At 38.4% G+C, this 26,742-nt stretch overlaps 3 protein-coding genes across 4 annotated transcripts in view; all 3 read left to right on the top strand.

Annotated features, from left to right (window-relative positions):
• The window catches only part of LOC145492300 (immunoglobulin superfamily member 10-like), a 59,960-nt gene that overhangs the window by 18,861 nt on the left and 14,357 nt on the right, over positions 1-26,742 (top strand). The window lies entirely within an intron of this gene.
• LOC145492421 (uncharacterized) lies at positions 16,245-17,474 on the top strand. Its single transcript, XM_081471871.1, has one exon. It carries the CDS (start codon positions 16,247-16,249, stop codon positions 17,099-17,101), a length of 855 nt encoding a protein of 284 aa, XP_081327997.1. The 5' UTR covers positions 16,245-16,246; the 3' UTR covers positions 17,102-17,474.
• Positions 21,786-22,784, top strand: LOC145492701 (sentrin-specific protease 3-like). The gene is made up of 5 exons (XM_081472102.1): positions 21,786-21,862; positions 21,972-22,047; positions 22,327-22,377; positions 22,535-22,579; positions 22,719-22,784. Exons 1-5 carry the CDS (start codon positions 21,786-21,788, stop codon positions 22,782-22,784), a joined length of 315 nt encoding a protein of 104 aa, XP_081328228.1.

Genomic DNA, 26,742 nt, shown 5'->3' on the forward strand with positions numbered 1-26,742 from the left:
TTTTGTAATCAACATCGTTCTGATCGTTCCCCTATGTTTAGTGTATACTTTGTGTCCAACGGTGGGAAGCGCGGTCAGGATTTGCCGACCCGTTGTTGGAGCGTTTGCTGCCTGAGGTTGAGGTAAGAACTACTTCGAGTTGTAAATAAATGAGCCTATAAATTATTATATTTAATATTGCCAACGTTAAGCAAAGTCCGCGGGAAAAGCCGGCACTGTTTTTCAAACCGTATTCGCAATTATTGTATTTCAAACGCACCCGAACTGCCGAAAGTACAGCTTCATTGAGCTGGTCAAAGGCAAGACCACAAAAGGGTCTAAAATGTTTTCGAACTTGGAAGGGCTTTCGAAGTTGTCTCTTTATCTACTGTGATCTTACTTCCAAGTGCAATTTCTGTCACGACCACTGAGTAAAATCAAATCCTGGTACTGGTACTTTCAATGCGAACATGAACTATGCAGACTATGGAAACACATCTGCCTTTTCTGACAAAACGAGATAGTGTAATGATTGTTGATTATTTTTTCCCCGGCGTAAGAAAGTATTGTTCCATCAGTTTCTTTACTGTCCGATTGTGTTCTTTATAGAACCGAAAGCTGATTCCCTGTTATTGCCTTTTGGTATAGCCGAAACGTTGCCCGGGAATAGGTGTTAACCAACACTCTACTGTCCCACTCTACTTCGACTGATCTAAAGGCACGGTGCCAATTCAAGAAACAATTCTGATCTAACAACGGCCAGGCAGGATTCTTCTCATATGTGTTATATCTTTATTCGGGCTTATTTGTGCCTTTGTGGAAGTTATGGTTTTTACGGATCTAATAACTGTACTTTGCGATTTAGAAGGGAAAATACATCAGGGCATGCCTTGTCACATGCCAGAAAAGAGCTGAAGGTAATCATGTTAAACTCAAAAATCGTCATTATTTTTTCTCACGGGTTTCCGTTTGTTAATGCGCGTTTTTTCGCACATTTGGTTTTGGTAGACAATATATTTTGCATCCCTGAGTTGTTACCGGAAATGGAGACCCAGTTTCGACGATGGCACGGAAAGTGAACAAAACCCCAATTCGAATTTTCGTACTCAGTAGTCAGGAACATTTACTTCAATAGGACCCATCCGAACTAGGCTGAATAAATTCGTTCGGCTTTGCTGAAAATTATGAAAAGTCTTATTGCAACCAATTTTCAATTTGGTCAACGTCTCCGCCATTTTAAAATCCAAAATTATTTGATGACCACAAGATGTCAATCACGCAAGAACGTGGACAACTTCTGTAAATTCACCGTCCGCTCTTGAAAAGTGAAATTATCAATGACAGATATTACTGGTCACATTGACCATAAACTGATAACGTGAACATTTTAGGACCTGGAACTGGCCTCTCAGAAGAAATGACCGCTTAGAAGAGGGTGACCATTAAACTGCAAGTTCACGCACTAAACTAAAACAGAATCATCGTACAAGACAAAAAGGCTATGGCTGGGGTTTTCCTACGAAAGTCCGAGTATTAAATTTTCTCTGTACCTTGACTAATGCTGACATAATAATAATACTAATAATAATAATAATAATAATAATGATAATGATAATGATAATGATAATGGTAATGGTAATGGTAATGGTAATGATACTGATAATAATAATAAAAAGGAACTTGCATCTTACATGTATAGGGTAAAAATTCAGAAATAATAATAATAATAATAATAATAATAATAATAATAATAATAATAATACCTCATATTATATTTTGCCTCAATCACAGTCCCAAATCCTAGGGGATGGTTCTGAATCATGTTTTCCAAGGTGAGTAGCACAATAAAAATTTGAGATAAGACTACTGTTGTGATCTTTTGGTCAGTGCATTTCCTGGATAATGTCACTTTTCATGTCAAGTATTCATGACAAAGATGATAACCGTAACTTAAAATAAGAGAGATTCACATGATGAACACAAAAGCACCTTTTTAATAAGCAAAAATTAGTACAAAAGCTTACTACCACCAAGTGACCAGTAAGTTCCCGTATCACTTGTCATGATTACGATGTATACCATTACCGCTTGTAATTTCTCATGGTGAAAACAAAATGTCTCAAGCAGCTCTTTGATTGGTACCAATGATCTGAAATTCCTACCACCAAGTGACCAGTAAGTTCCCGTATCACTTTTCATGATAAAGATGTATACCGTTACTTTGAAGTTCACTTGGTGAAGACAAAATGTCTCAAGTAGCTTTTTGATTAACGAAACTGACTTATGAAATTAAAGACAAAATATCACAAGTAGCTTTTTCATTGGCACCGAATGATTATGAGAAATTACTACCACCAAGTGACCAGTAAGTTCCCATATCACTTTTCATGCTAAAGATGTATACCGTTACTTTAAAGTTGACTTGGTGAAGACAAAATGTCTCAAGCAGTTTTTTGATTGGCACCCCATGATTATGAGAAATTACTACCACCAAGTGACCAGCAAGTTCCCGTATCACTATTCATGATCAAGATGTATACCGTTACTTTGAAGTTCACTTGGTGAAGACGAAATATCATAAGTAGCTTTTTCATTGGCAAAAACGATTAGAAATTACTACCGCCAAGTGACCAGTAAGTTCCCGTATCACTTTCCATGATAAAGATGTATACCGTTACTTTAAAGTTGACTTGGTGAAGACAAAATGTCTCAAGCAGTTTTTTGATTGGCACCAAATGATTACGAGAAAGTACTACCACCAAGTGACCAGTAAGTTCCCGTATCACTTTCCATGGTAAAGATGTATACCGTTACTTTAAAGTTGACTTGGTGAAGACAAAATGTCTCAAGCAGTTTTTTGATTGGCAGCAAATGATTATGAGAAATTACTACCACCAAGTGACCAGTAAGTTCCCGTATCACTTTCCATGGTAAAGATGTATACCGTTACTTTAAAGTTGACTTGGTGAAGACAAAATGTCTCAAGCAGTTTTTTGATTGGCACCCTATGATTATGAGAAAGTACTACCACCAAGTGACCAGCAAGTTCCCGTATCACTATTCATGATCAAGATGTATACCGTTACTTTGAAGTTCACTTGGTGAAGACGAAATATCATAAGTAGCTTTTTCATTGGCAAAAACGATTAGAAATTACTACCACCAAGTGACCAGTAAGTTCCCGTATCACTTTCCATGATAAAGATGTATATCGTTACTTTAAAGTTGACTTGGTGAAGACAAAATGTCTCAAGCAGTTTTTTGATTGGCACCAAATGATTACGAGAAAGTACTACCACCAAGTGACCAGCAAGTTCCCGTATCACTTTCCATGGTAAAGATGTATACCGTTACTTTAAAGTTGACTTGGTGAAGACAAAATGTCTCAAGCAGTTTTTTGATTGGCAGCAAATGATTATGAGAAATTACTACCACCAAGTGACCAGTAAGTTCCCATATCACTTTTCATGCTAAAGATGTATACCGTTACTTTAAAGTTGACTTGGTGAAGACAAAATGTCTCAAGCAGTTTTTTGATTGGCACCCCATGATTATGAGAAAGTACTACCACCAAGTGACCAGCAAGTTCCCGTATAACTATTCATGATCAAGATGTATACCGTTACTTTGAAGTTCACTTGGTGAAGACGAAATATCATAAGTAGCTTTTTCATTGGCAAAAACGATTAGAAATTACTACCACCAAGTGACCAGTAAGTTCCCGTATCACTTTCCATGATAAAGATGTATACCGTTACTTTAAAGTTGACTTGGTGAAGACAAAATGTCTCAAGCAGTTTTTTGATTGGCACCAAATGATTACGAGAAAGTACTACCACCAAGTGACCAGTAAGTTCCCGTATCACTTTCCATGGTAAAGATGTATACCGTTACTTTAAAGTTGACTTGGTGAAGACAAAATGTCTCAAGCAGTTTTTTGATTGGCAGCAAATGATTATGAGAAATTACTACCACCAAGTGACCAGTAAGTTCCCGTATCACTTTCCATGGTAAAGATGTATACCGTTACTTTAAAGTTGACTTGGTGAAGACAAAATGTCTCAAGCAGTTTTTTGATTGGCACCCTATGATTATGAGAAAGTACTACCACCAAGTGACCAGCAAGTTCCCGTATCACTATTCATGATCAAGATGTATACCGTTACTTTGAAGTTCACTTGGTGAAGACGAAATATCATAAGTAGCTTTTTCATTGGCAAAAACGATTAGAAATTACTACCACCAAGTGACCAGTAAGTTCCCGTATCACTTTCCATGATAAAGATGTATACCGTTACTTTAAAGTTGACTTGGTGAAGACAAAATGTCTCAAGCAGTTTTTTGATTGGCACCAAATGATTACGAGAAAGTACTACCACCAAGTGACCAGTAAGTTCCCGTATCACTTTCCATGGTAAAGATGTATACCGTTACTTTAAAGTTGACTTGGTGAAGACAAAATGTCTCAAGCAGTTTTTTGATTGGCAGCAAATGATTATGAGAAATTACTACCACCAAGTGACCAGTAAGTTCCCGTATCACTTTCCATGGTAAAGATGTATACCGTTACTTTAAAGTTGACTTGGTGAAGACAAAATGTCTCAAGCAGTTTTTTGATTGGCAGCAAATGATTATGAGAAACTACTACCACCAAGTGACCTGTAAGTTCCCGTATCACTTTCCATGGTAAAGATGTATACCGTTACTTTAAAGTTGACTTGGTGAAGACAAAATGTCTCAAGCAGTTTTTTGATTGGCACCAAATGATTACGAGAAAGTACTACCACCAAGTGACCAGTAAGTTCCCGTATCACTTTCCATGGTAAAGATGTATACCGTTACTTTAAAGTTGACTTGGTGAAGACAAAATGTCTCAAGCAGTTTTTTGATTGGCACCAAATGATTATGAGAAATTACTACCACCAAGTGACCAGTAAGTTCCCGTATCACTTTCCATGGTAAAGATGTATACCGTTACTTTAAAGTTGACTTGGTGAAGACAAAATGTCTCAAGCAGTTTTTTGATTGGCACCAAATGAGTATGAGAAACTACTACCACCAAGTGACCTGTAAGTTCCCGTATCACTTTCCATGGTAAAGATGTATACCGTTACTTTAAAGTTGACTTGGTGAAGACAAAATGTCTCAAGCAGTTTTTTGATTGGCAGCAAATGATTATGAGAAATTACTACCACCAAGTGACCTGTAAGTTCCCGTATCACTTTCCATGGTAAAGATGTATACCGTTACTTTAAAGTTGACTTGGTGAAGACAAAATGTCTCAAGCAGTTTTTTGATTGGCAGCAAATGATTATGAGAAACTACTACCACCAAGTGACCTGTAAGTTCCCGTATCACTTTCCATGGTAAAGTTGTATACCGTTACTTTAAAGTTGACTTGGTGAAGACAAAATGTCTCAAGCAGTTTTTTGATTGGCACCAAATGATTACGAGAAAGTACTACCACCAAGTGACCAGTAAGTTCCCGTATCACTTTCCATGGTAAAGATGTATACCGTTACTTTAAAGTTGACTTGGTGAAGACAAAATGTCTCAAGCAGTTTTTTGATTGGCACCAAATGATTATGAGAAATTACTACCACCAAGTGACCAGTAAGTTCCCGTATCACTTTCCATGGTAAAGATGTATACCGTTACTTTAAAGTTGACTTGGTGAAGACAAAATGTCTCAAGCAGTTTTTTGATTGGCAGCAAATGATTATGAGAAATTACTACCACCAAGTGACCAGTAAGTTCCCGTATCACTTTCCATGGTAAAGATGTATACCGTTACTTTAAAGTTGACTTGGTGAAGACAAAATGTCTCAAGCAGTTTTTTGATTGGCACCAAATGATTGAGAAATTACTACCACCAAGTGACCAGTAAGTTCCCGTATCACTTTTCATGATAAAGATGTATCCGTTACTTTGAAGTTCACTTGGTGAAGATAAAGTGTCTCAAGTAGCTTTTTGATTGGTGAAACTGACTTATGAAATTACTACCACTAAGTGACCACTAAGTTCCCGTATCACGTTCCATGGTAAAGATGTATACCGTTACTTTAAAGTTCACTTGGTGAAGACAAAATATCATAAGTAGCTTTTTAATTGGCAGAAATGATTAGAAATTACTACCACCAAGTGACCAGTAAGTTCCCGTATCACTTTTCATGATGAAGATGTATGCCATTACTTTGAAGTTCAGTTGGTGAAGACAAAATGTCTCTGGTAGCTTTTTGATTGGCGAAACTGACTTATGAAACTTCTACCACCAAGTGACCAGTAAGTTTCCCTATCACTTTCCGTGATAAAAATGTATACTGTTACTTTGAAGTTCACATGTTGAACTTGACAAAATGTCAGAAGCAGCCTTATAATCGGCACAAATGATTAGAAGTTGCCACTACCAAGTGATCAGTACCTTCCCATGAGTGACTGTTCTTGATAAGGGACAAAACTAGCAGACCAGTCAGTTCCCAGAAAGTTTCTGGCCTTTATGAAATGAAGTAGTAAATTACTGTTACTTTGAGTTTGAAATGTTGCTTCCCAGAAAACAGTTTGTGCTGCAATGTGTTGTTTTGTGCTTATTGCAAATTGTTATGTTGTCCATCTGGTTGCCATAAAAAGGTATGTCTCTATAAAGTCACATAGCTGTTCATATGTGTACATGTAGGTGTAAAGGACTGCATATTATACCGGCCTTAGTACTAAAAATATATCTAATACCATGACATATAATTAATTGAAACTCTATTGCAGTTGATACTGAATTACCCAACCTAATTACAAAATGTACATACAAGGAGGACATGTATCATTTTACCACGACTGCTATTAATCTCACAATCTGATTAGGTAATTTGCTGTTGTCACGCAATGCCTTCTTCAGCTTGCACTCTGAAAAAAAACATTTTTTTTGACATTGATTTGTTGTGGACTCACTTGGCTGCGCCTCTTGAGTCCACAACATTTTGATCACTGTGATGACGTTATCGTTGTTGATAAGAGCGCAGACCACGATAAACCACATTCGATTTCTTAAATTTATAATAATTAATGAGAATAAAAATGAAAACAACAATGATAATAGTACTCTTAAAGATAATAATGATAATAGTAAATGCAAACTGTACCGAAATGAAAGGTATACAGTGGAGTTACATGTACTAGGGAAACAACTTTTGGTTTGAGTCATTGGGGGTTTGAGAAATGAGGAATTCACTCTTGTTTTTATCTAGGTTTTTTGTAAATCTAATCCATATTTTTGTGGTGTAATATTGGAAGACAGCTGCACCAATTTGGAAAACACTGATGTGATGAATGCACCCTGTTTAAATATTGTTGTTGTTGTTGTTGTTGTTATTGTTTGTATTATTATTACCAGTGGGACCGTCAAAACAATATTATAGTTATTCTTAACAGTTATGTTAGTGACTGGCCCCTTGGGGGAGAGTGAATTTTGTTTCCCAAGAATTTCAATGTTTCCCGAGACAAAGTCGAAGGAAACATTGAGTTTCAATTCATCAAGTGATTTCTTATACCGTAAATCCTCGAATTAGCGCCTGGGGCGCTTGTTTCAAATTTAGGAGAAGAAGGGGGGGGGGGGGGAGAGAGGGGTGCTTATTTAATTTTTCCCAAATCACGGCCTGACATGATCATTTTTTAAAAAATCATCTGTGCATAAACAACAATATAAACTGTATGTCAACATAAAAAGCTGATCCTAAACTTTAAATTGCGGCACCATTGGTACTTGAAATTTTTTTTTTAACTTACCGGTTCACAAACTGAAACAATGCACAAATCTATTACTACACAACGAAAACTGCTGTATACATCCTTTGTATTAGTCGTCCACAAAATGGGGGGAGGGGAAGGGGCGCTCATTTGAAGGGGGGCACTTATTGTAAATTTTGGCCTATAGGAGGGGCACTTATTCGAGAGGGAACTTGTTCAAAGGGGGCGCTTATTCGAGGGGGGCACTAGTGCGAAGATTTACAGTATAGCAAAACAAATGGATCAAATCGACAGAAAACAAATAATCACTTTATTGCCAAGTGATATGCAACAGCAGTCAACATTGCGCGGGTAACAGTAAACTGCTTCCTGTTTGATGTCATGGTTTTTGCAATATTGCCCGCTCATGGCATTTGGCGGAAAACAGCTGTTTCATTGTTATATTTCATGTGCACATTAACTAGCCAATGAATGGGCGTAATGAAGTGGGAAAAAAGCCAGCTATATAACAATTTAATATGTAATATACAGGTCACAGGAGAGCTTGTATTGTACTGCACTGGTTATTAATTCATGTGCTATGTTAAAACCATTTGTATGGTCCCAGACAATGCTAATGTTATCAATGAAAATGACCAAGGAGTATAAACAATTCAATCAATCAATCAAGCACTCTCAATCAGTCAATTAAATCAATCAATAGCATAAGTTTAATTTTGACACTGACAGTGTGTTTCAGCAGCATGGTTGTTCAGAAACATAGGAAAATCGGAAACTTGTTATTGCAAAAAATAGGAAAATTAGGAACTTTCTTTGAAAAAATAGGAAAATCAATGCTATTTTGATGGACTAAGATAGTTTCCCTGCAACCCATCAGCTATGTCAGTCTGCCACTTTAGTCAGTGATGCAACAGTTTGGCATAAGGACATGTATGGATAACTAATATATTTTCCATGGTTTAATGCACAATGTTATTATCTGTTGACTTTAACACAAGTCACCTGAACTACATTAATAAATGTAGTAGATAAAAGAGGTGCAGAAGAAAATCATTGCAAAAATATGTTTCAAACAGTAAGTCTAACTTATGGAAAGAAATCCAGTAAGCAACAGAGAACAAAGAATGAATTACTGTCACTAACAGTTTTGTTGATTAATTTTATATCATCAAAGTCATGACACCGATTGTTTAATTATAAGTCGACATGTACATCTGAAACACCCAGTAAGGCTTAAATCTATTTTTAATTTTGTAACACATGCTTGGCCAAAAAAAGGAAAAATAGGAGGTTTCACTTCAACAAAATAGAAGAAATAGGAAACTGCTCAAAAAATAAGGGGAAAAAATAGGAACTGGACATGCTGAACTGATTTAGGCTAGTCAATTAATGATCAATCAATAATTAACACTAAACTTGTCCCAGAAATTATTGATATCATTTAGTGTATGAATGGTCCCAAAAACACACACTATTTATCACAGGGCTTGAAAAAAGTGCCGTCCGTTTGTCCGGGACTAGTAGATTTTCCTCCTGGGCAAGTAACTTTTCGTTGTCACTTAATTATCTGATCGCCAAGGACCCAGGTCTTGGTTAATGAGGTCTAATAATACCTGGTGTAACAAAACCTTGCAATGAAGTCATATATAGTATAAAGGAAAAAAAAAGTCAAGCCAGTTTCACATATATCTGCCATTAATATATACATTGCTGTATGTGTAGGCTTTCATTGAAAGAACTTCACCATTTTTTACTCAAAATCTAGCCCTCCAATTATAATACATGTAGCTCATAAAGTGAGTCTTTTGGTTTAAAACTACTACATCAATGCAGATGATTTAAATCTTTCTTGTAAAGAGTCAGGAGAGCACACTTTCGGGTAAAAGTGATGAAACATCATTTCATGAAATATCATCTCAATTTATTTATGTATGCTACTTTGTAAGCTGCAGAAACAAAGCAGCTTAAAAAAATTTCAGGATTGAATTGAATTCCAAGGCAACCCATGACCATTGTAATTCTTCCACTTGCTCTACCAACTGAATTGTTGACTGAAGTCAGTTTTATGCCACAAAAACAAGACAGTCTAAACAAAAACACCTTTATAACAATTATCTTGATACTTTTAAAATTTTAATTAATTTGTGGCATGGCCATATTGTTCTGATGCAAGAAATGTAGCTTTTATATTTCTGATGCCACTCTTAGTTGAAGTCTCATGGGGTGGGCAAGAAAAGAGTGATTTTCTGCCCATCTGATTATTTCATTTACTTGTTAGTTATTTCTTCACAGTTGTTTTCTGTGAATAGCCAATGACACAATATATAATTAGGTCATAAAGTTTAAGGATAAAACCCTTACTGAGAAAAATATAGACAAAGTAATTCTATGCTCAAAAGGAACTTGTAACAAATTAACCAAATGTTGTCTCTTGCACACTAACTAACTTCAATTTCTACACCATAAGTATAAGCTATCTATTGGTAAAAATAAAAAGTAAAAATTTGAGAGAAACAAAAAATACTGTTAAACTCTGCTGTTCGAATTTGTTGCAGAAAGAAACATTTCTCATGTATATATGAGCAGACGCATCCTAAAAAAAAAACAGAAATCGAGAAAACCTAGAATTAACAATAATTTTTGGCGAGACGTTAACAGAAAGATTGCGTTTCAGTCGCCATGGCAACTGCACAAATGTGCAAATTGCAGTCTGGAACGAACGCTGCAAAGCAAACCTTTTATCCAAAGTTACTGAGCTCTACGCTTCGTAAGTTGGCTTAATACACATAAGCCTTAAGTTTCATTCAAGAATTAAGTGAGATTCTAAAAGTAACCAAAACTCGGCAGGATTGTAGATTACCGGGCCACTCATCTGCATCTTATTGAATTTGAATGGTTCCTTTTGTTTCTGTATGCTTCGTTCTTAAAGGCAGTGAGACATGTGTAATTAAGTGGCCCGGTATTGTAAAATCGCTCCAAACTGGCGATCCGAGGAGTATTTAGTCGAATTTGGTCACACGTCTTCACATCGAGAACTCGTGTAAAACGACACGTGGGAACGTTTACCCATAATTCCTGCTCCGAATTTCAAGATAATTCTGGAACTTACTTCCTTAATTATTTACGATACCTCCTGCGTTATTTTCCTCCCCAAAAACCATCTTCAGAATCTCTTAGATTCGTTGTGGTGTCTCCGCCATTACGAAAGGGCTTGACGATAGAAGAATGGTCATGTATACCATATTCAAGTGTCTTGGATCAAAATCAGCCAGTGATTGGGTCATTGATTATACTCCATCCGATTCGTGTAGTACAAATTTGATAGAAATCGGAATTAACGCGATTTTTTGGCAAGGTATTTTCCTATGGAGCACTGGTGACCTCCCGATCACAGAGCGAACAGTAGTGGCAAACGAAACTAATAGCGTCGGAACGTTCCTCGAACGAATATAGTCAAAAGAATTAGTCTCGAAGTGTCCTTCTTTGAAAAAGCTTAGATTTTGGTGACCAGATTTGTCTGAGTGAGCAGGGAACAGGGCGCAGTAGTGAGAGCGCTCGCCTCCTACAATTTGGCCCGGGTTCGATTCCGGCCCGGTACCATATCTGGATTGAGTTTGTTGTTGGTTCTCGCCTTGCTCCGAGGGTTTTCCTCCGGGTTTTCCGGTTTTCCTCCTCCACGAAATCATCACTACAAATTCCATTTGGACCAGGATAGAGGGCCCGCATGAAAACCAACTAAGGCTGATGTGGTTACCTCTCTAAATATTGCACTTTAGAGGCGAACATTTTATAGAAGAAGGTCGCCAAAAGGCGATCTCTGAAAACCTTGAGCTTGCAGCGCTGTGATAGAATTGAAAATCTGAATAGAACAAGTGCCCCAGTGACCACTGCTGACCTGATTCCCGCAGGGATAACTAATACATTGATTCGACACATTGATGCATTTGATTCGTTGGTCGTTGTCTCACCAGGGGACCCTCGTCACCGTAAATGTCTAATTACTGATTAAGCACAAACTCCTTGTATGCCTAAGTCACTGAATATACCATAATTGTGTAGACCACATATATCAGCTAGTAAAATATGTTTCCTTGTAATGCAGATTCCTCCAGGCAGTCCAGAATGAAAGTGGGGATGTTACGTTAATCGGAAAATGCTGGAATGCTGATGTTGACAAATGGGACAATGATGTTCTTAGAATTCCAGGGAAAGATGAGAGCAAAGGTACGATTATAGCTATGTCAGTAAGTTTCTTTTGCTCCTGAGTCGCCCTGGAACACTTGGCCCAGATTAAGGGTGTTTTGCGGAAGGGAAATCCAAGATTGCATTCTTAAATCCAAAAACGGATATTGAGTCTCTTTACAAACAGGTTAATCCAGGATCGCTCGTCTAATGGTGCATCAAAGGAACCGAAGAATCCACTCCGCGCGAGGATTCTTTTTTTGCTTTGATGGGCGGTGCAAATGGCGGCTGTGGTCTGAGAACCATGTGATATTATATTCTGGATGGCGACTCGTTCTAGTAAAAACACAATAAAATATATAATAAACAAATATAGCATAAACAATTTCTTATCATTTTATGCCAGTGGCAGATCTAGGGGAGGGGCCCGGGGGGCCCGCCTCTCCCTTATTTGGGGTAAAAAAGGAAGAAATCACAGAACAAAGAAAAGCCAGCAGGGCAATCAAAACAACACCGGGCCCCCCTCTTAGCTTAAGGTCTGGATCCGCCGCTGTATGCTACAGTACGTTCACTGACTTCTAGAGTGCAATTGCGAAATCGGTAAAAGCACAGCAATGATGAATCCTTTTTCAAGCAAAATAAAGTCGTGTAATAAAATGTGGGTATAGGAGCCCTCCAAGTATGGCCACTTATACAGGTAACCGTATCGAAGACAGGCAATATGGGACTAAAAAAGGGTGACCGCAACTGCTTAACAGAGGTGACCGGTCAATACAGGTAGCAAGACACAACGTTTCTTTGAGCGGAAATTCTGGGCTATGATAGATGAAAGTAGACTCTTGAACACTTTCTCTACCTATTTAAAATATTATTTAGTCGTCTTTTGAAAGCAGTATTTTTCTATTCTCCATGACAGTGCCTCTTTAAAAGATGCAACATTTCAAAAATTCCCTACTGAACTTTCGCTGTTAGGAGCAACGTTCTAGGTGTCATATTGAAGTTCTCTGATGATTATGGACTTTTTATTTGAAGGTGATGAAGATGACTTTGCGTCCCTTAAGAGAATGGTGGATGAAATCATTGCAAGCCGACAGTTAGCTTCTAAAGTTGCTATACACAATTTGTGTAACCTAACAGGTCAAGTATCTCAGCCTCTAGTATATCTTATGTGGCCAACACCAAACAGCGGTTACGGTGGCTCCCATCTTCTGAAAATTTGGAGAAAGGTTATACAACACTGTGCAGCAAATAATGTTAACCTTGTTGGACACTCTGTTGACTCGGCTGGTTTTTCTCTCTCAGCATCCGTGCAGCTCATGACACCAACAGAATCTGCAGTTGCTGAGGGTATTAACTATTTAGGCCTTGATGTTCCAGATGAAAAATTTGTTGCCCCATACTTTTGGAAGCTGCCTAGTATTGCGTATGGAGACTATGACCATTTAAGGAGAACATTTCTGCGTGTACTGAAATATAGCACTCGAAATCTCACATTCTACAAAGATGCACGTGGAAGTGCTGTAGCCACAATCAATCACCTTCATGAACTGATGCATATATGTAAAGAAAAAGGTCAGAGTGTTCCATTCTCAGCAAACGATCTTCTCCTAATAAGTTTTTTTGACCAACGACCAGACACGGCCAATAGAATCTTTACACTAAAGGTTGTCGATATGCTTCATAAATATGTCAAGGGCTCGGAAGGAACTTGCCTCTTTATTACTGCTGTACATTTTTTAACTGAACCTTTCTTCAATGCGAGCTATGGTTCTCCAGAAGAAATCCAAAAGGCTCTCTCAACAGGAATTACAATCTTGCGACTTTGGAAAAGATACCTTGAAATCAAGAAAATGAAGCTCCACTCCCAAAAAAATGCAGCTAAAATCAAAGAAAGGCGAGGAAACTTCATTACATATGGAGCCTACACAACATCTGAACTACTCTTCTCTGCTGGCTGCCAACACTCCTTGGCAATGTTCTTACACTTCAAGCATCTTGGACCTGAAGTATGTTCGCCACATCGATCCGGAACAATTACCACAGAGAAGATCATTGGACAGTTGCAGGGCAAAACCAATCAACTCCAGTCACTAGATACCTCGCCAACATATGCTGATATGATCAGTAAGACGAAAGATCTGGCATTCATCAACGAAGCTCTGTCTGAGTTATCATCATATGAAGGAATACGAATCCCTGCCACAAGCAATAGGAAATTGTCCCACTTCCAAGTCCGCAAAGGGAATGATACTCCATACCAGTACCCATGTACCTATAAAGAGTTTTTAGAAAGACAGCGTTCTATGCATAGAGCTGGCGTTAAACAGGCACAGGATGTTATAAGAAAATTCTTACCAGATGAGTTCGAGACTACCCTAACAGTAAATGGTTATTGGACAATGCCTTACAGATTTACCAAGCCTGCTGAGATCGTTATAGTATCAGACCAACCGCCGTCTTATGATAAATTGGAAGTTTTTCTTGACATAAATACGCCGAACAGTGTAGAAAACGAAGTAGTGATGGAGAGCCTACTTATAGAAAACGAGGAAGACGAGTTTATGAGACAACCCTCCCAACTTGATGAAGTCGACGATGAGCAGCAAATAACTGCAGATAAAACAGAGAAATTGGAGTCAGATGATGATGAGGACCTAGATTCAGAACAACCTAGCGAGAGGAAATCTAAATGGTACATTGAAAGGAATGGTTCTCCGATTCATATAAAGAAAGCTTTGAAGTTGCTGATCCCAAGAGAGTTTATCTCGAAAGAACGAAGCCGCAGACATTGGGTTACTAATTCCCTCCACACTTCTCTCAAACCCATTGACCCATCTCACGATGTAATTCAGTTCAGGGACGTGGCAGTTGCAGACAAAGATGACTACTTCATTCTTCATATTTTGTCTATCTTATCTGAAGATGGAAAAGAACTAGTCAGCACCAGTTCTAAATGCAGACACACCGTCAGAGGCATAATCTACCGAGATGTAGAAAGTAACCAGTATGGTTTTGTGAGCTCTGTTTTTGTCTCTCGATGGTTGCCAGTCAGTAAAGTACTAATGGAAGTAGTGCTTGAGACCGACAGTGATGGCATAGCAAAGTTATCTGAAAAGAGCCAACTCGACCTGGAGACTGGGCTTGCAAATTACAACCGTAGTGAAACAGGCATTGATGAAATTGCTGAGTGTGCTGACGACAACAAATTTTACGAGGTTGAAAAAATAATTGACGTCCGTCTAAATAGACAATACCACTCCGAGGAGTACAAAGTGCGTTTCAAAGGATATAGCTCTGAGGACGACATGTGGCTTCCAAGTTCTTCTTTCCGAGAGCCTGTTCAGTTTCAGACTGTTTCAAAGAGAGGGAGAGCACGGAAACATAGAACCAAAGATGAAGGCGAAGTTGAAGTCCAGCAACGGAAGAAGATGAAGAGTTCAAATGTTACGACAGCCAATAATCCAAATTCAGAGAGTCATGAAAGAATAAAGAAAGATGTGCCTACTGGTAAGATTCCATTACCAAGAAAGAAAACTCCCCTCACCAAGACAGGTAAAAAGAGGAAATCTACCAAAAAGAAAGACGGAAAAAACTTCAGAAAGTCCCTTCGCAGCCAGTCTCTGCCAGAATGCAATTCCAGTGGAAGCGACCTGGAAACCCATTTTGCTCCGCAAACCAAGAGGAAATGTAAACGAAAGACTCCAAGTGAAAAACCTGGCAGTAAATTAGGTGAAAGCGTAAATGTTATTTTGGAGAAAAGACAGTCATACGCTGGTGATGATCATGGAGATGATATTGACCCATCAACCACCCACAGCAGTCGCGGCTCTTGGTCTGATAACGGAAAAAGCGATGGAGACCAATTACAAGTGTGCAGAGGCTCATTTCACCAGTCTTGGCATGAGGACTTCCAGTGTCCTGGACAGCAGTGTTCATCGATAACCCTTACCTCTTTGCTATATACTACAGTTAAACCTGTAGAGTCCTGGAAAGCAAGTGATCTTGACCAAGTCCTACTCACAGGAGACAAAGTACATTTCAACCAGCTTTGCTACATTGGAAAATCCGCAAGCGGTGGACTTAAGTTAGCTCTTGATGAACTTCCTAAAGACTTGCAATGTTTCCGTTTTCAGTTTTTTACAGAGAGAGAAATAGTAGGTGGGACAATTGATAAAAGGGACACTACCTCAGACGATGATGACTTCGCTAGATTAGAGGACATCTTTGAAAAATGTCAAAAGAGAAAGCAACTGGATTATTGTTACGAATTTTAGACTACACTATTGCCTGTGCACCAAGCTATTCCACATGGCATGTAATAGATTCTCATGCGAGAAATTCGAGAGGAATGGTAGATGAAAAGGGGTCTTCAGTGGTGCTTAAATTCGACAACTTCAATGCCCTTATCTATTACATAAGATCCTTCGTTGAGGCTGCAACCTCTCAAAGAAGTCTCACCATAGATGATCTAACATTTGAAGCACTCGTCTTGAACATCAGAGAACGAAAGTCAGCAGAAAGTGACGATGTCCTCATTCTTCCTGTGTCCAGTCTGTTATCGTATCAAACCAGCTTTGGAAGTGTAGATGTGCACAGTTGCTTTACAGTGTGCCTCGAGAAAGACCAAGAAATGAATGATGACGTTCTGGATTTTTATTTGCTCCACGCCGCTGAAAATCAGCTACATTGCGATTTAAAGAAGATGTTATATCTATATAATTCCTGTTTCTATAGGAAATTATCGCAATTCAACCCACAGGCGTTAATGAAATGGACGAAAAATACAGACATTTTCTCCAAGAAGAATCTAGTAATTCCCGTGTGTAATAGTCGCCATTGGATTTTGGTAATCGTCAGGATAGATTCCAGCATCAGGCTGATGATACTCGATTCCCTACACAAGGAGCAAAAAACTGTTGAACGTAGGATAGTTAGATACCTTAAAGACGTGTGGTCAGCTAGACCACCACAAGGTGGAAAAAAGACCCTGGAGGTGGAAGAAGTCAGCTATCCTACAGTCCCTCAACAGCCAAACGACAAAGACTGTGGTTTATACGTAATGAAATGTTTCGAACAGTTCTTGGAATTTGTCAACAGAGACTTGCAGTGGTCTACATGGAAGCCAAACTTCTCCCACCGAGACATTCTCTCCCTCCGTAAGATAGTTAAAAATACTATTATGGATGAAGTATCCAGTAAGTGAAAAAGAGTTTGAATAATTAAGCAATAGACCACACTCTATTTAAACAATAGAATGTTCCTGTAGTTGCCCGAGAAGCGAAGAAAGTGTGAAGGTCGAAGGGTATTTGTGATTTTTTACGTGGCAGCGATAAGCAGCAAGTTGTAGTATTATTTATACGAAACTATTGGGGCCTTTGATTTGACGGACGAAATCTGCCTCAACTAAGAATCATAAGTTACTGTTTTCAGTTAGATTTCGTAACGACTTAAAATTAAGAAATGTGCGTATATGTTCTGTTCTTATTAATTCCGAGAAGACAAAAGTTGAGTTGTTTTGTAGGCACTTTGCGGTAACTGGTATATCTTTTAGAGTGATAACTTGCATCACTACAACTTTAAGGGCCCATTAACTTATCTTTTTAAGCCGTTGTTGAGGAAAATTTATTTTCTTATAACCTTGTCATTTGTACATAGTTCAGGGTTATTTCATGTACTTTATCTTAACCATCATCAGTTACACAAGTGTTGAAGTCATCAGGCCACGCGCATGGTCATGTGACTCAATCTGAAAAAATGTAAAGTCACCCAAGCATATTACCTCGTGGGGATTTATACCTTGATTCAGTATTCTAACCTAAATCTATATTACGCTATGCATAGATTTTGCTTCATTTCTAAAAGGTCAGATTTTGAGAGAATTTCAAAATATTGAAAACTTCGTAATTTACGGGAAAAAAAGTATGATTTTTTTGTTTCCAACGTTGGCTTAATTCGTAACTCGTCAAAAAGAGCTGTTTTTAATGGAAACAGCATTTCCCTTAGCATTTAAAGTCCCCACGATATCTATCGGAAGTTACTCTATCAGCGCGTACGCAGTCTACACTACCAGCAGCTCGATAAGGTCAAACGAAGCTCACGAAAGCCCCACGGAGGTGATTAAGATTTCTCTTTTGTGCTTGTTTTTCTGTTTTTCGTTTAGTTTGTTTTGGTTTGTACTTTGTCACTTTGTTACTTTGAATTGTGTTAAACACTAAGAAAAAAAATATATAAATGTCACCGAATGTGCAAGCTTTTGAATTGTTCAAATTTTCCGTGCTTAGGCTGACCTTAGCAAATCGGTTAATGGGCCCTTACAACATCAGGATACTACTAGCCAGACTATTGCTAACCCCATGGAATACGTTCAGGTCCATTGTTTTTATCCGCGTTGTCTTATAACCTGGTGTAAACACTATTGTTGTACCCTTAGCAGTTTTTAGGGTTAGAAAGTACGGTTCAACCCCTCTTAAACAGCCACTCTCGGGGAAAATAGGGGTTCTACTGTATGTTTAATCAGCCTTCAATCATTAAAATCTAGCATTTTCATCCAGACATAAAATAGTGCATACTATATATACACACTATATTTTGGGCCTCTGTGTGTTCTCATTGCACACGTTAGGGTTTTCCTGCTATTTTTCAGATCCAATACATATTATATATATACCTTAATACCTTGTTGTAATTTTAATTTTTCGTATAAATTCAAGTCGTATATTGCTGTATAGTTAGTTCTCAAAAACCCACTTGGGAGAAATGAATAAATAGCATTGTATGGCTAAATTGTCTATTTTAGCTCAAAACTTGACCACCAACGATAACTGGTCGAAAAACCACCAGTCTTCGTCGAAAACTTGGATGGAAATCTGTGAACAAACAATTTAAACGAGAAACTACAAAATTGCGCACCTTTTGACAAATTCAAGTAAAATTAATCAACTACCCTTTGAACTGTTCTTTTCACATATACTTGAACTTTTGTCATTTGCATTACAATGTAATCCACCTTGAAGTTGAGCCGAAAACCGCTAAATTGGCCGAATTTCCCGCGTTTCTATGCGTGGTTTTATTTACAAAAGCACTATTGACTGCTGTAAGTCAGTTTCACAGTGCCCTATAAAGGACACGTCTTTCAATTTTATCGCGCGATAAAATAACGTCGCCGCGCCATTATCGCCCGAGAAGTAATAGTAATTGGACCGAGTGGAGTGCAATTCAGGGAGTAATCGCGCGAGTAATTTCAAAATCTGACGAGCGCGAAGCGCGATGCCGATTTGAAATTACGAGCACGATTACTCCCTGAATTGTACGACACGAGGTCCAATTACTAATTAATCGTATCTATAAGAAATTTTGGGATTAAAAATGTCTTTTTGAGAAATTCTTTTGAGCGAAAACGTCTGTACGCTTTTCAGAAATTTTGAGAACTGTAAGAAACAGTGCGAAGGAAGCCATTAAATTGCGCGTAATTGACGCGCGAGTCACGTGGGTGTCCAATTACAGGTATCCAGCGACAAAAGTTCAAATTGGATACCTGTAATTGGACACCCACGTGATCGCGCGGATTACGTGACAAATAGGCGCGCTGAAAACCAATCACGATCGAGATTTTTGTTATAGATACGATAAACTAAAAAGTTAAAGCGCGAAAAAATGGGAATAGAAGCTTGCGCAAGTTAAAATCAGGACACACGCTGACATGACGGCTAACTGGCTTCCACAAACTCTGAAACTGGAGCAAGCTAGACAGCCATCTGTTTATTGAACAAGCTAATGAAATCCCGGTCTTCAATCAAATTCAGGGCTTAAAAAAATGAAGGTTTTTGGAGAGCTGACAAATAATAGGTGTAAACAGGGTCAAACAAACGAAGCAGAGATGAATCTTGCATATATGGCTTTCTTTAACGTGGCGAGGAAGGAGAAGTGATAACACATAATAGGCACGCACTGCTGGCATTTAGAAAGAAGCAAAGCTGAAAACATAGGTTTTTCTTTATATTTCCGTTCTGATCTCACATTTGGTGACGAAACACTGCATATACTGTACAAGGACAAACACCTTTTCTTGTAGGTTTACGAGCGTTTCTGAACCGATCAAGGGATTGTTGTTGGCGTAGGAATCTTTTTACGGTCAAAACCGAATAATTTGATCGTTTTAGATGCTCTGACCACAAAAATAACTTCTCCAATAATCTGATAAGTAGGCTAATGCCGAGCTCAATCACCTCAATTGCCTTTATCTTTCATTAGGTTCACGTACATTCCTGATTACCTCTAATGCTCACCGAAACTTTTAGCAGCTTTTGGAATAATTAAGCCAAACGAAAATTTTAGAGAACAAACAAAACCGTCCGAAAATTATGGGACATGATAAAAGTGAGCACATCAATTCCGAAAATTCTAGGGAAACTTTATGGTTTTCCGAAAAAATTTGAGAAGTCTAGAGCGTCGCTGGGAAAAAAATTTCGAAATTCTTAGGCAACCTTCCATCCGAACAGATATTTTACCGAAATATTCCGTTGGGTGCCCTTGCTTGTCCCTCTGGCCGGTAGGATCTTAAGAATACTACCGGCCAGAGGGACAGCTTGTGTATAAGGTAATTGGACTTAAGTCCATGCACAGTTTTATCTGCAGAATAGTTTGATACATTGCTCTTTAGTTTTATACCACACTAGAATCACTCTACAGTAATATTTTCAGTTTTCTGTGATCTTGTCCCTCTGGCCTGTAGGATCTTGAAAATACTACCGGCCAGAAGGACAGCTTGTGTATAAGGCAATTGGACTTAAGTCCATGCACAGTTTTATTTGTAGAATAGTTTGATACATTGCTCTTTAGTTTTATACCACACTAGAATCACTCTACAGTAATATTTTCAGTTTTCTGTGATCTTGTCCCTCTGGCCTGTAGGATCTTGAAAATACTACCGGCCAGAGGGACAGCTTGTGTATAAGGCAATTGGACTTAAGTCCATGCACAGTTTTATTTGTAGAATAGTTTGATACATTGCTCTTTAGTTTTATACCACACTAGAATCACTCTACAGTAATATATTCAGTTTTCTGTGATCTTGTCCCTCTGGCCTGTAGGATCTTGAAAATACTACCGACAAGAGGGACAGCTTGTGTATAAGGTAACTGGACTTAAGTCCGTGTGCATTTTTATTTGTTGAATAGTTTGATACAGTGCTCTTTAGTTTTATACTACACTAGAATCACTCTACAGTAATATATTCAGTTTTCTGTGATCTTGTCCCTCTGCCTGGTAGGATCTTAAAAATGCTACTGGCCAGAGGGACAGCTTGTGTATAAGGTAATTGGACTTCAGTCCGTATGCATTTTTATTTGTAAAATAGTTTGAGACATTGTTCTCTAGCAATGGTGTCCGGCGAGTAGCTGTTCCCTCAGTGGTCCGCTGTCAGTGGAACAGCTACTCGCCGGAATAATGGAACAATAGGAGGATCGAAATGCACCAATCACAGCCGACCTTTGTGATATAAATGATACCGTGCAATCAGTCGACCTTATCGCCTGAAGAAGACTAGCAGTAAGCAGTCGAAACGTCGCGATCTACATCTCAAGTGACTACATCGTGAGACAAACGATAATACACTTTATTATTGCATCTACCACGATGAATAACAACAACCTTTTCTTCGACACAGACCAACATATTTGCTTTTGATAAGGTTTTCATACCTTGTCATCTCCCTGGTCATTGGACACTTGGGGTATGATATACTTCACAGTTTCTTATGGAAATAGTATGTTGCATATCAAAATCAACTATTTGACCCTCTCCTCTCTATCCTTGAAAGTTAAGAAGGTTGGGAAGAAGGGAATTAACTCATAAAAAAGTAACTAACATGCCATTCCTAGGTCATAGATATGAAAACAAGAACCATCTCTTACTGGGATTCACTTCAGACAGCTACAGCCAATAAATTATTCTACAGGAAAGTCAGGTATCTTTTCCAATAATCCATTTGTAAAACAAAGAAATATTATGAAAATGCATTATTGTCCCTCAAGATCGGTTTACTAACCAATGCCTCAATGATAAAATGCGACTAGGGATTTTCTGAAGGAAGAAAGTAGCAAAAGAGGAAAGCTGTACAAGGAGGACAATTGGAAGGATCACTTTCCCATGGTAAAAAAGAAAGTTCTATAGGTAGTTTGCAACCACTCCCAAGAAATTAAAGTGACAAAGACTCTGGCAGCCACGTTGGATGACAAGAACAATAAAGCTACTTCTTCTGTTAATGGTCATCCAACATGGTAGCGATGATATCAGTTAATTATATGCCAGATAGTTAGATTTATGGTAATATAAATGTGCCAAACTCTTGGTCTGCACTTAGTCCACACAAGCCCTAGCTCTTTTGACTGAACATTTTCTTACACATTTTAATTGAATCCCTATACATAGGATACACCAAAGCAAAAGAATGATTATGATTGTGGCATCTTTGTCTGTATGGTAAGTTGTGCAAATACCATATTCCATCAATTACCATGTCTCTTTTAATAATTACCTTGGCTTGAGTTAATTCAAATCAAAGTGTTCGTTTTCACCTTAACTGATCACTTGTGCTGGTGATACATTTTAAACTTATTGCTTAATTATCTATGTTTAGTTTGCAGAGCACCTTAGCAGAGGAGAAACTCCTAATTTCAACCAGGTATTTTGAATCAAAAGCAAGTATCAACACTTATCATCACATGACAAAGTAATGGAACATCATTTGGAACAGAACTACACATCTCCTATTTATATAACACTTTCTTGCAGAAATTCACCATGTTTGTCTTATTTTCTAGGATGACATTCCCTCTCTCCGTGAAGTGATGAAAAAGCAGATTTTACAGCAAATGCTACCAAACTGAAGGAATGTACCTTCAAAAGAACTCAAAAGTTGTCATCAGTAGTAAACTATTGAATTTGCTTGCAAAGGATTAGTCTCCATATTTCCTTTATCAGTTGTAAATGTACATATATATAACAATTTCCCTCACTAAATTAACATTCTAAATCCATTGTTCAGTTTAAACTTCCACACAGATACTGTCATGTTCATTGAATTATTGCAATGGCCACAGAGCACGAATAGACTTTTACAGACACCATTGCTAGAGAACAATGTCTCAAACTATTTTACAAATAAAAATGCACACGGACTGAAGTCCAATTACCTTATACACAAGCTGTCCCTCTGGCCAGTAGCATTTTTAAGATCCTACCAGGCAGAGGGACAAGATCACAGAAAACTGAAAATATTACTGTAGAGTGATTCTAGCGTAGTATAAAACTAAAGAGCACTGTATCAAACTATTTTACAAATAAAACTGGCATGGACTGAAGTCCAATTACCTTATACACAAGCTGTCCCTCTGGCCGGTAGTATTTTCAAGATCCTACCGGCCAGAGGGACAAGATCACAGAAAACTGAAAATATTACTGTAGAGTGATTCTAGTGTGGTATAAAGCTAAAGAGCAATGTATCACACTATTCTACAAATAAAACTGTGCATGGACTTAAGTGCAATTACCTTGTACGCAAGCTGTCCCTCTAGCCGGTAGTATTTTCAAGATCCTACAGGCCAGAGGGACAAGATCACAGAAAACTGAATATATTACTGTAGAGTGATTCTAGTGTGGTATAAAACTAAAGAGCAATGTATCAAACTATTCTGCAGATAAAACTGCATGGACTTAAGTCCAATTACCTTATACACAAGCTGTTCTTCTGGCCGGTAGTATTTTTAAGATCCTACCGACCAGAGGGACAAGGCAAAGGAAGTTTGAATTCGGGGATCCCCCGAATCAAGAGCTCAATAAAAAAATTGTCCTCAAGGAAAGAAGTATTTAACAACACTTGTGCCTAAGTCAAAGACGTCTACAATGTCATGTTAGCGTACAAATTTACAGTTTGCGAACTAGACGGGAAGAGACCTAGAGAAATATACAGCATTTTGCCGAACAATTCACTGCTTTACTCTCTACACATTATTCTTAACATGTCAGGTAAATGAAAACGTACTTGTCTTGTTGATCAACATAGTTTTACCACTGGCAATTCGCATATTTATGTGACTGGTATAGTCCGCCATATTAGAACAGCCGACAATTTCCGAAAACTGCTCGACTCGGAAACTCGCTCCTAGTACTCCTCGGTTGTCCTTCTGAGCGGTAGGATTTAGGCACAACTCGGTTTATGCTTATGCTAAGAGTTAATGTGCTTTGCAAGCAGGCATTCATTATTAAAAGAGACCCTGTTAGGGGTAAATTCCGACAAGCAAGCGACATGGCCTTGAAAAGGCGACATGAGAGCTATGAATTGGCGACGAACGACAGACTACTCCAGCGAAATAGAGAAAGCGACATCAATGGCAAGATAGACCGACAACCAATTTCGGAACTGAGAATGCATCGATTGGTTTAAACGTCTGAGTCGAAGTGAAGACGCATTTCCAGGGTTTTAAATGTGTTTTCCTATTTCACGCGCGATGTCAACGGGTCGTGAAACCCAGGCTTTCTTATACATGCTAGAATGTCCACGTCCAATAAATCGAGTCCGTCATTGCTGAGTATTTCTTCTCACTCTCAGCTGAGTGAGCAGTGCCCTAAAACGCCTAAAAACACGCTTAAGGAAAAAGGAAAGAGATCTTCGACCGTCTGCTTCATATTTTTATTAGTGGGTCACCAGTGAAAGAATATGAAGCTGTATTATTGACAAATGGCATTATGGAAGGAAAAGAGAGACTGGGGAAAGCTGCCAAGGTCTTCTCGTCTTCAGCAGAAGATAAGGGTTACGCCAAACTCAAACAAAGAATATAGATAGGAGAGATTATCTGATTGAGGCCGTTGAGACTTTGAGTTACAGAACGGTTGTTGAACACTTTGAAACTTGGTGAAAATAGTAATAGGTTCGATTGTACATTAGGTTTGACTGGAAAATGGCTGAAAATAGCAATTCCAAGCGTCTAAATTTCAAAAGTTCCTGGGGGGAGTATGTCCCCACATTCCCTAGGAGGTTAGCAACTTCAGCGCTCGAAAGCATGCCAAAGCCCTTAGAAAGCATGCCCCCAGCCCCTTAGAAGATTTTGAAAAATTGAAGTAGCTAAGAAGTCTTTTCCTTCATTCTGAGTCGAAATATGATGTTTTTAAAGTAACCATAAAGTAACCATTAAACCCCCTGACTGGAGAAATGCTGGCTCTGTATAAGAATTCCTACTGCTGAAAAGTGGTCGAAGCAAGTGCAAAGAGTACAAGGAGTAAATTATATCCAAAGAGATACTTAATTATATATGTACTTGACTAAAACAACAAGGAACCTTCAATGCGTGAGAAATAATCGTTTCAGCACGAGAGCGCAAGATTGAATTCGTTTGCGTGAGCCTCATGCTCAATGTGTGAGACTTGAGAGCACTGTGTCGGTTTTTTTTTTTTTTTTAATAAACGAAGGTATTACGATGTGTTATACATGTAGCTTCGTTTTAATCGAAAAAGGTCAAATTTCCTGGCACAACTCCTCTGAGACGAAATTCTGACAGGCGACATGGGAATCTAGCGAAATGCCGACATGGCTGGTGACGAATTTCAGACAGGGGACATGGGTACCCCTCCTAACAGGGCTTCATTAAAGGAACACCATGTACTTGAGCGCAAAACAATGTGGTGATTTTTTTGTGTTTCTTCATTAAAAAAATCTTTAACATGATTGTCGAACTTGTTTTCAAACATCCAAAAGGTTTGTTTCTAATTTTTATAGGTATGCAAACACAGAGATGATTGTATATTCTAAATAATAATAATAATAATAATAATAATAATAATCGACTATTTCCTCAGGATAACCCTTCAATACAAAGTACTGTTATCAATGGGGTCCTGCTAAGAATTAAAAACTAATAAACAAGAATTATTAAGATATATAAAATAAGATTCATATTAAAAACTGTTAAAAATACAATAGAAATCGCTTAAAGATCGATTAAAGGAGCAATAATGTGACCACAGTGTGCGCAACCCGGCATACTGTTTGTCTCTGTGTGTTTGTTTTTGTGTGTGTAGTGGGGGGGGGGGGGGGTTAAGCAAGAGACCATAGGTTAGCAGCAAATAGAGGTTCTCTTGGCTCACTTTTTATTTTGAGGGAGGATGGGGGGTCATGAAAGATATCATGGGTAGGTTGTGAAGGGAGGGGGCCCTATAAAAGATACCATGGGTCACTTGTCAAGGGAAGGGGGTGGGCTGTAGTGGAGACCATGGGTGACTTGCCAAGGGATGAGGGGGGGGGGGGGCTACAAAAGGAACCCTTGGTATCTGGATAAGGGAGGTAGAGGTAGGGGGCTATAGAAAGAGACAGTAGTCTCAAGTTATTCTAGTGGGTCCCTTATATGTATAATACTTTTGACCACTTCCCTTAAGCAAGACATTTCTCTCGTAACAGCAGTTGCACTTGTTAGTGAAACGAAAGGTGTTCTGGGAAATGCGAGAAATAAATTTCTTTCCTCCATTCATCTTTTAAGCTACATGATAATAAAGATAGCTTCTCGTCATGTAGCCTTCGCATGGGGTTGAATAAACTGTGACATGATCTTTGGAAGTGATTATGAAGGAGCCATGACCTGCACTACTGCGCTTGTCAATCAGATGCAAACTCCGAAGCTCAGAATCGTCCTCACAAGTGCGTTTTTTGCCGCCGTCAGTTTTAATCAATGGGTGAAATTCAGTACATTAAAATTCTAACGTGGCATCAAGGCTTAGAGGACTAAAACAAAAGATAATTTCATTCCTGCCTCAACATCAATGTCTTTTTTTTTTTCTAGTCCCCTAAACCTCGGA

Source organism: Orbicella franksi, chromosome 7 (assembly GCF_964199315.1).
Source record: "Orbicella franksi chromosome 7, jaOrbFran1.1, whole genome shotgun sequence".
NCBI classification, from domain to species: domain Eukaryota; kingdom Metazoa; phylum Cnidaria; class Anthozoa; order Scleractinia; family Merulinidae; genus Orbicella; species Orbicella franksi.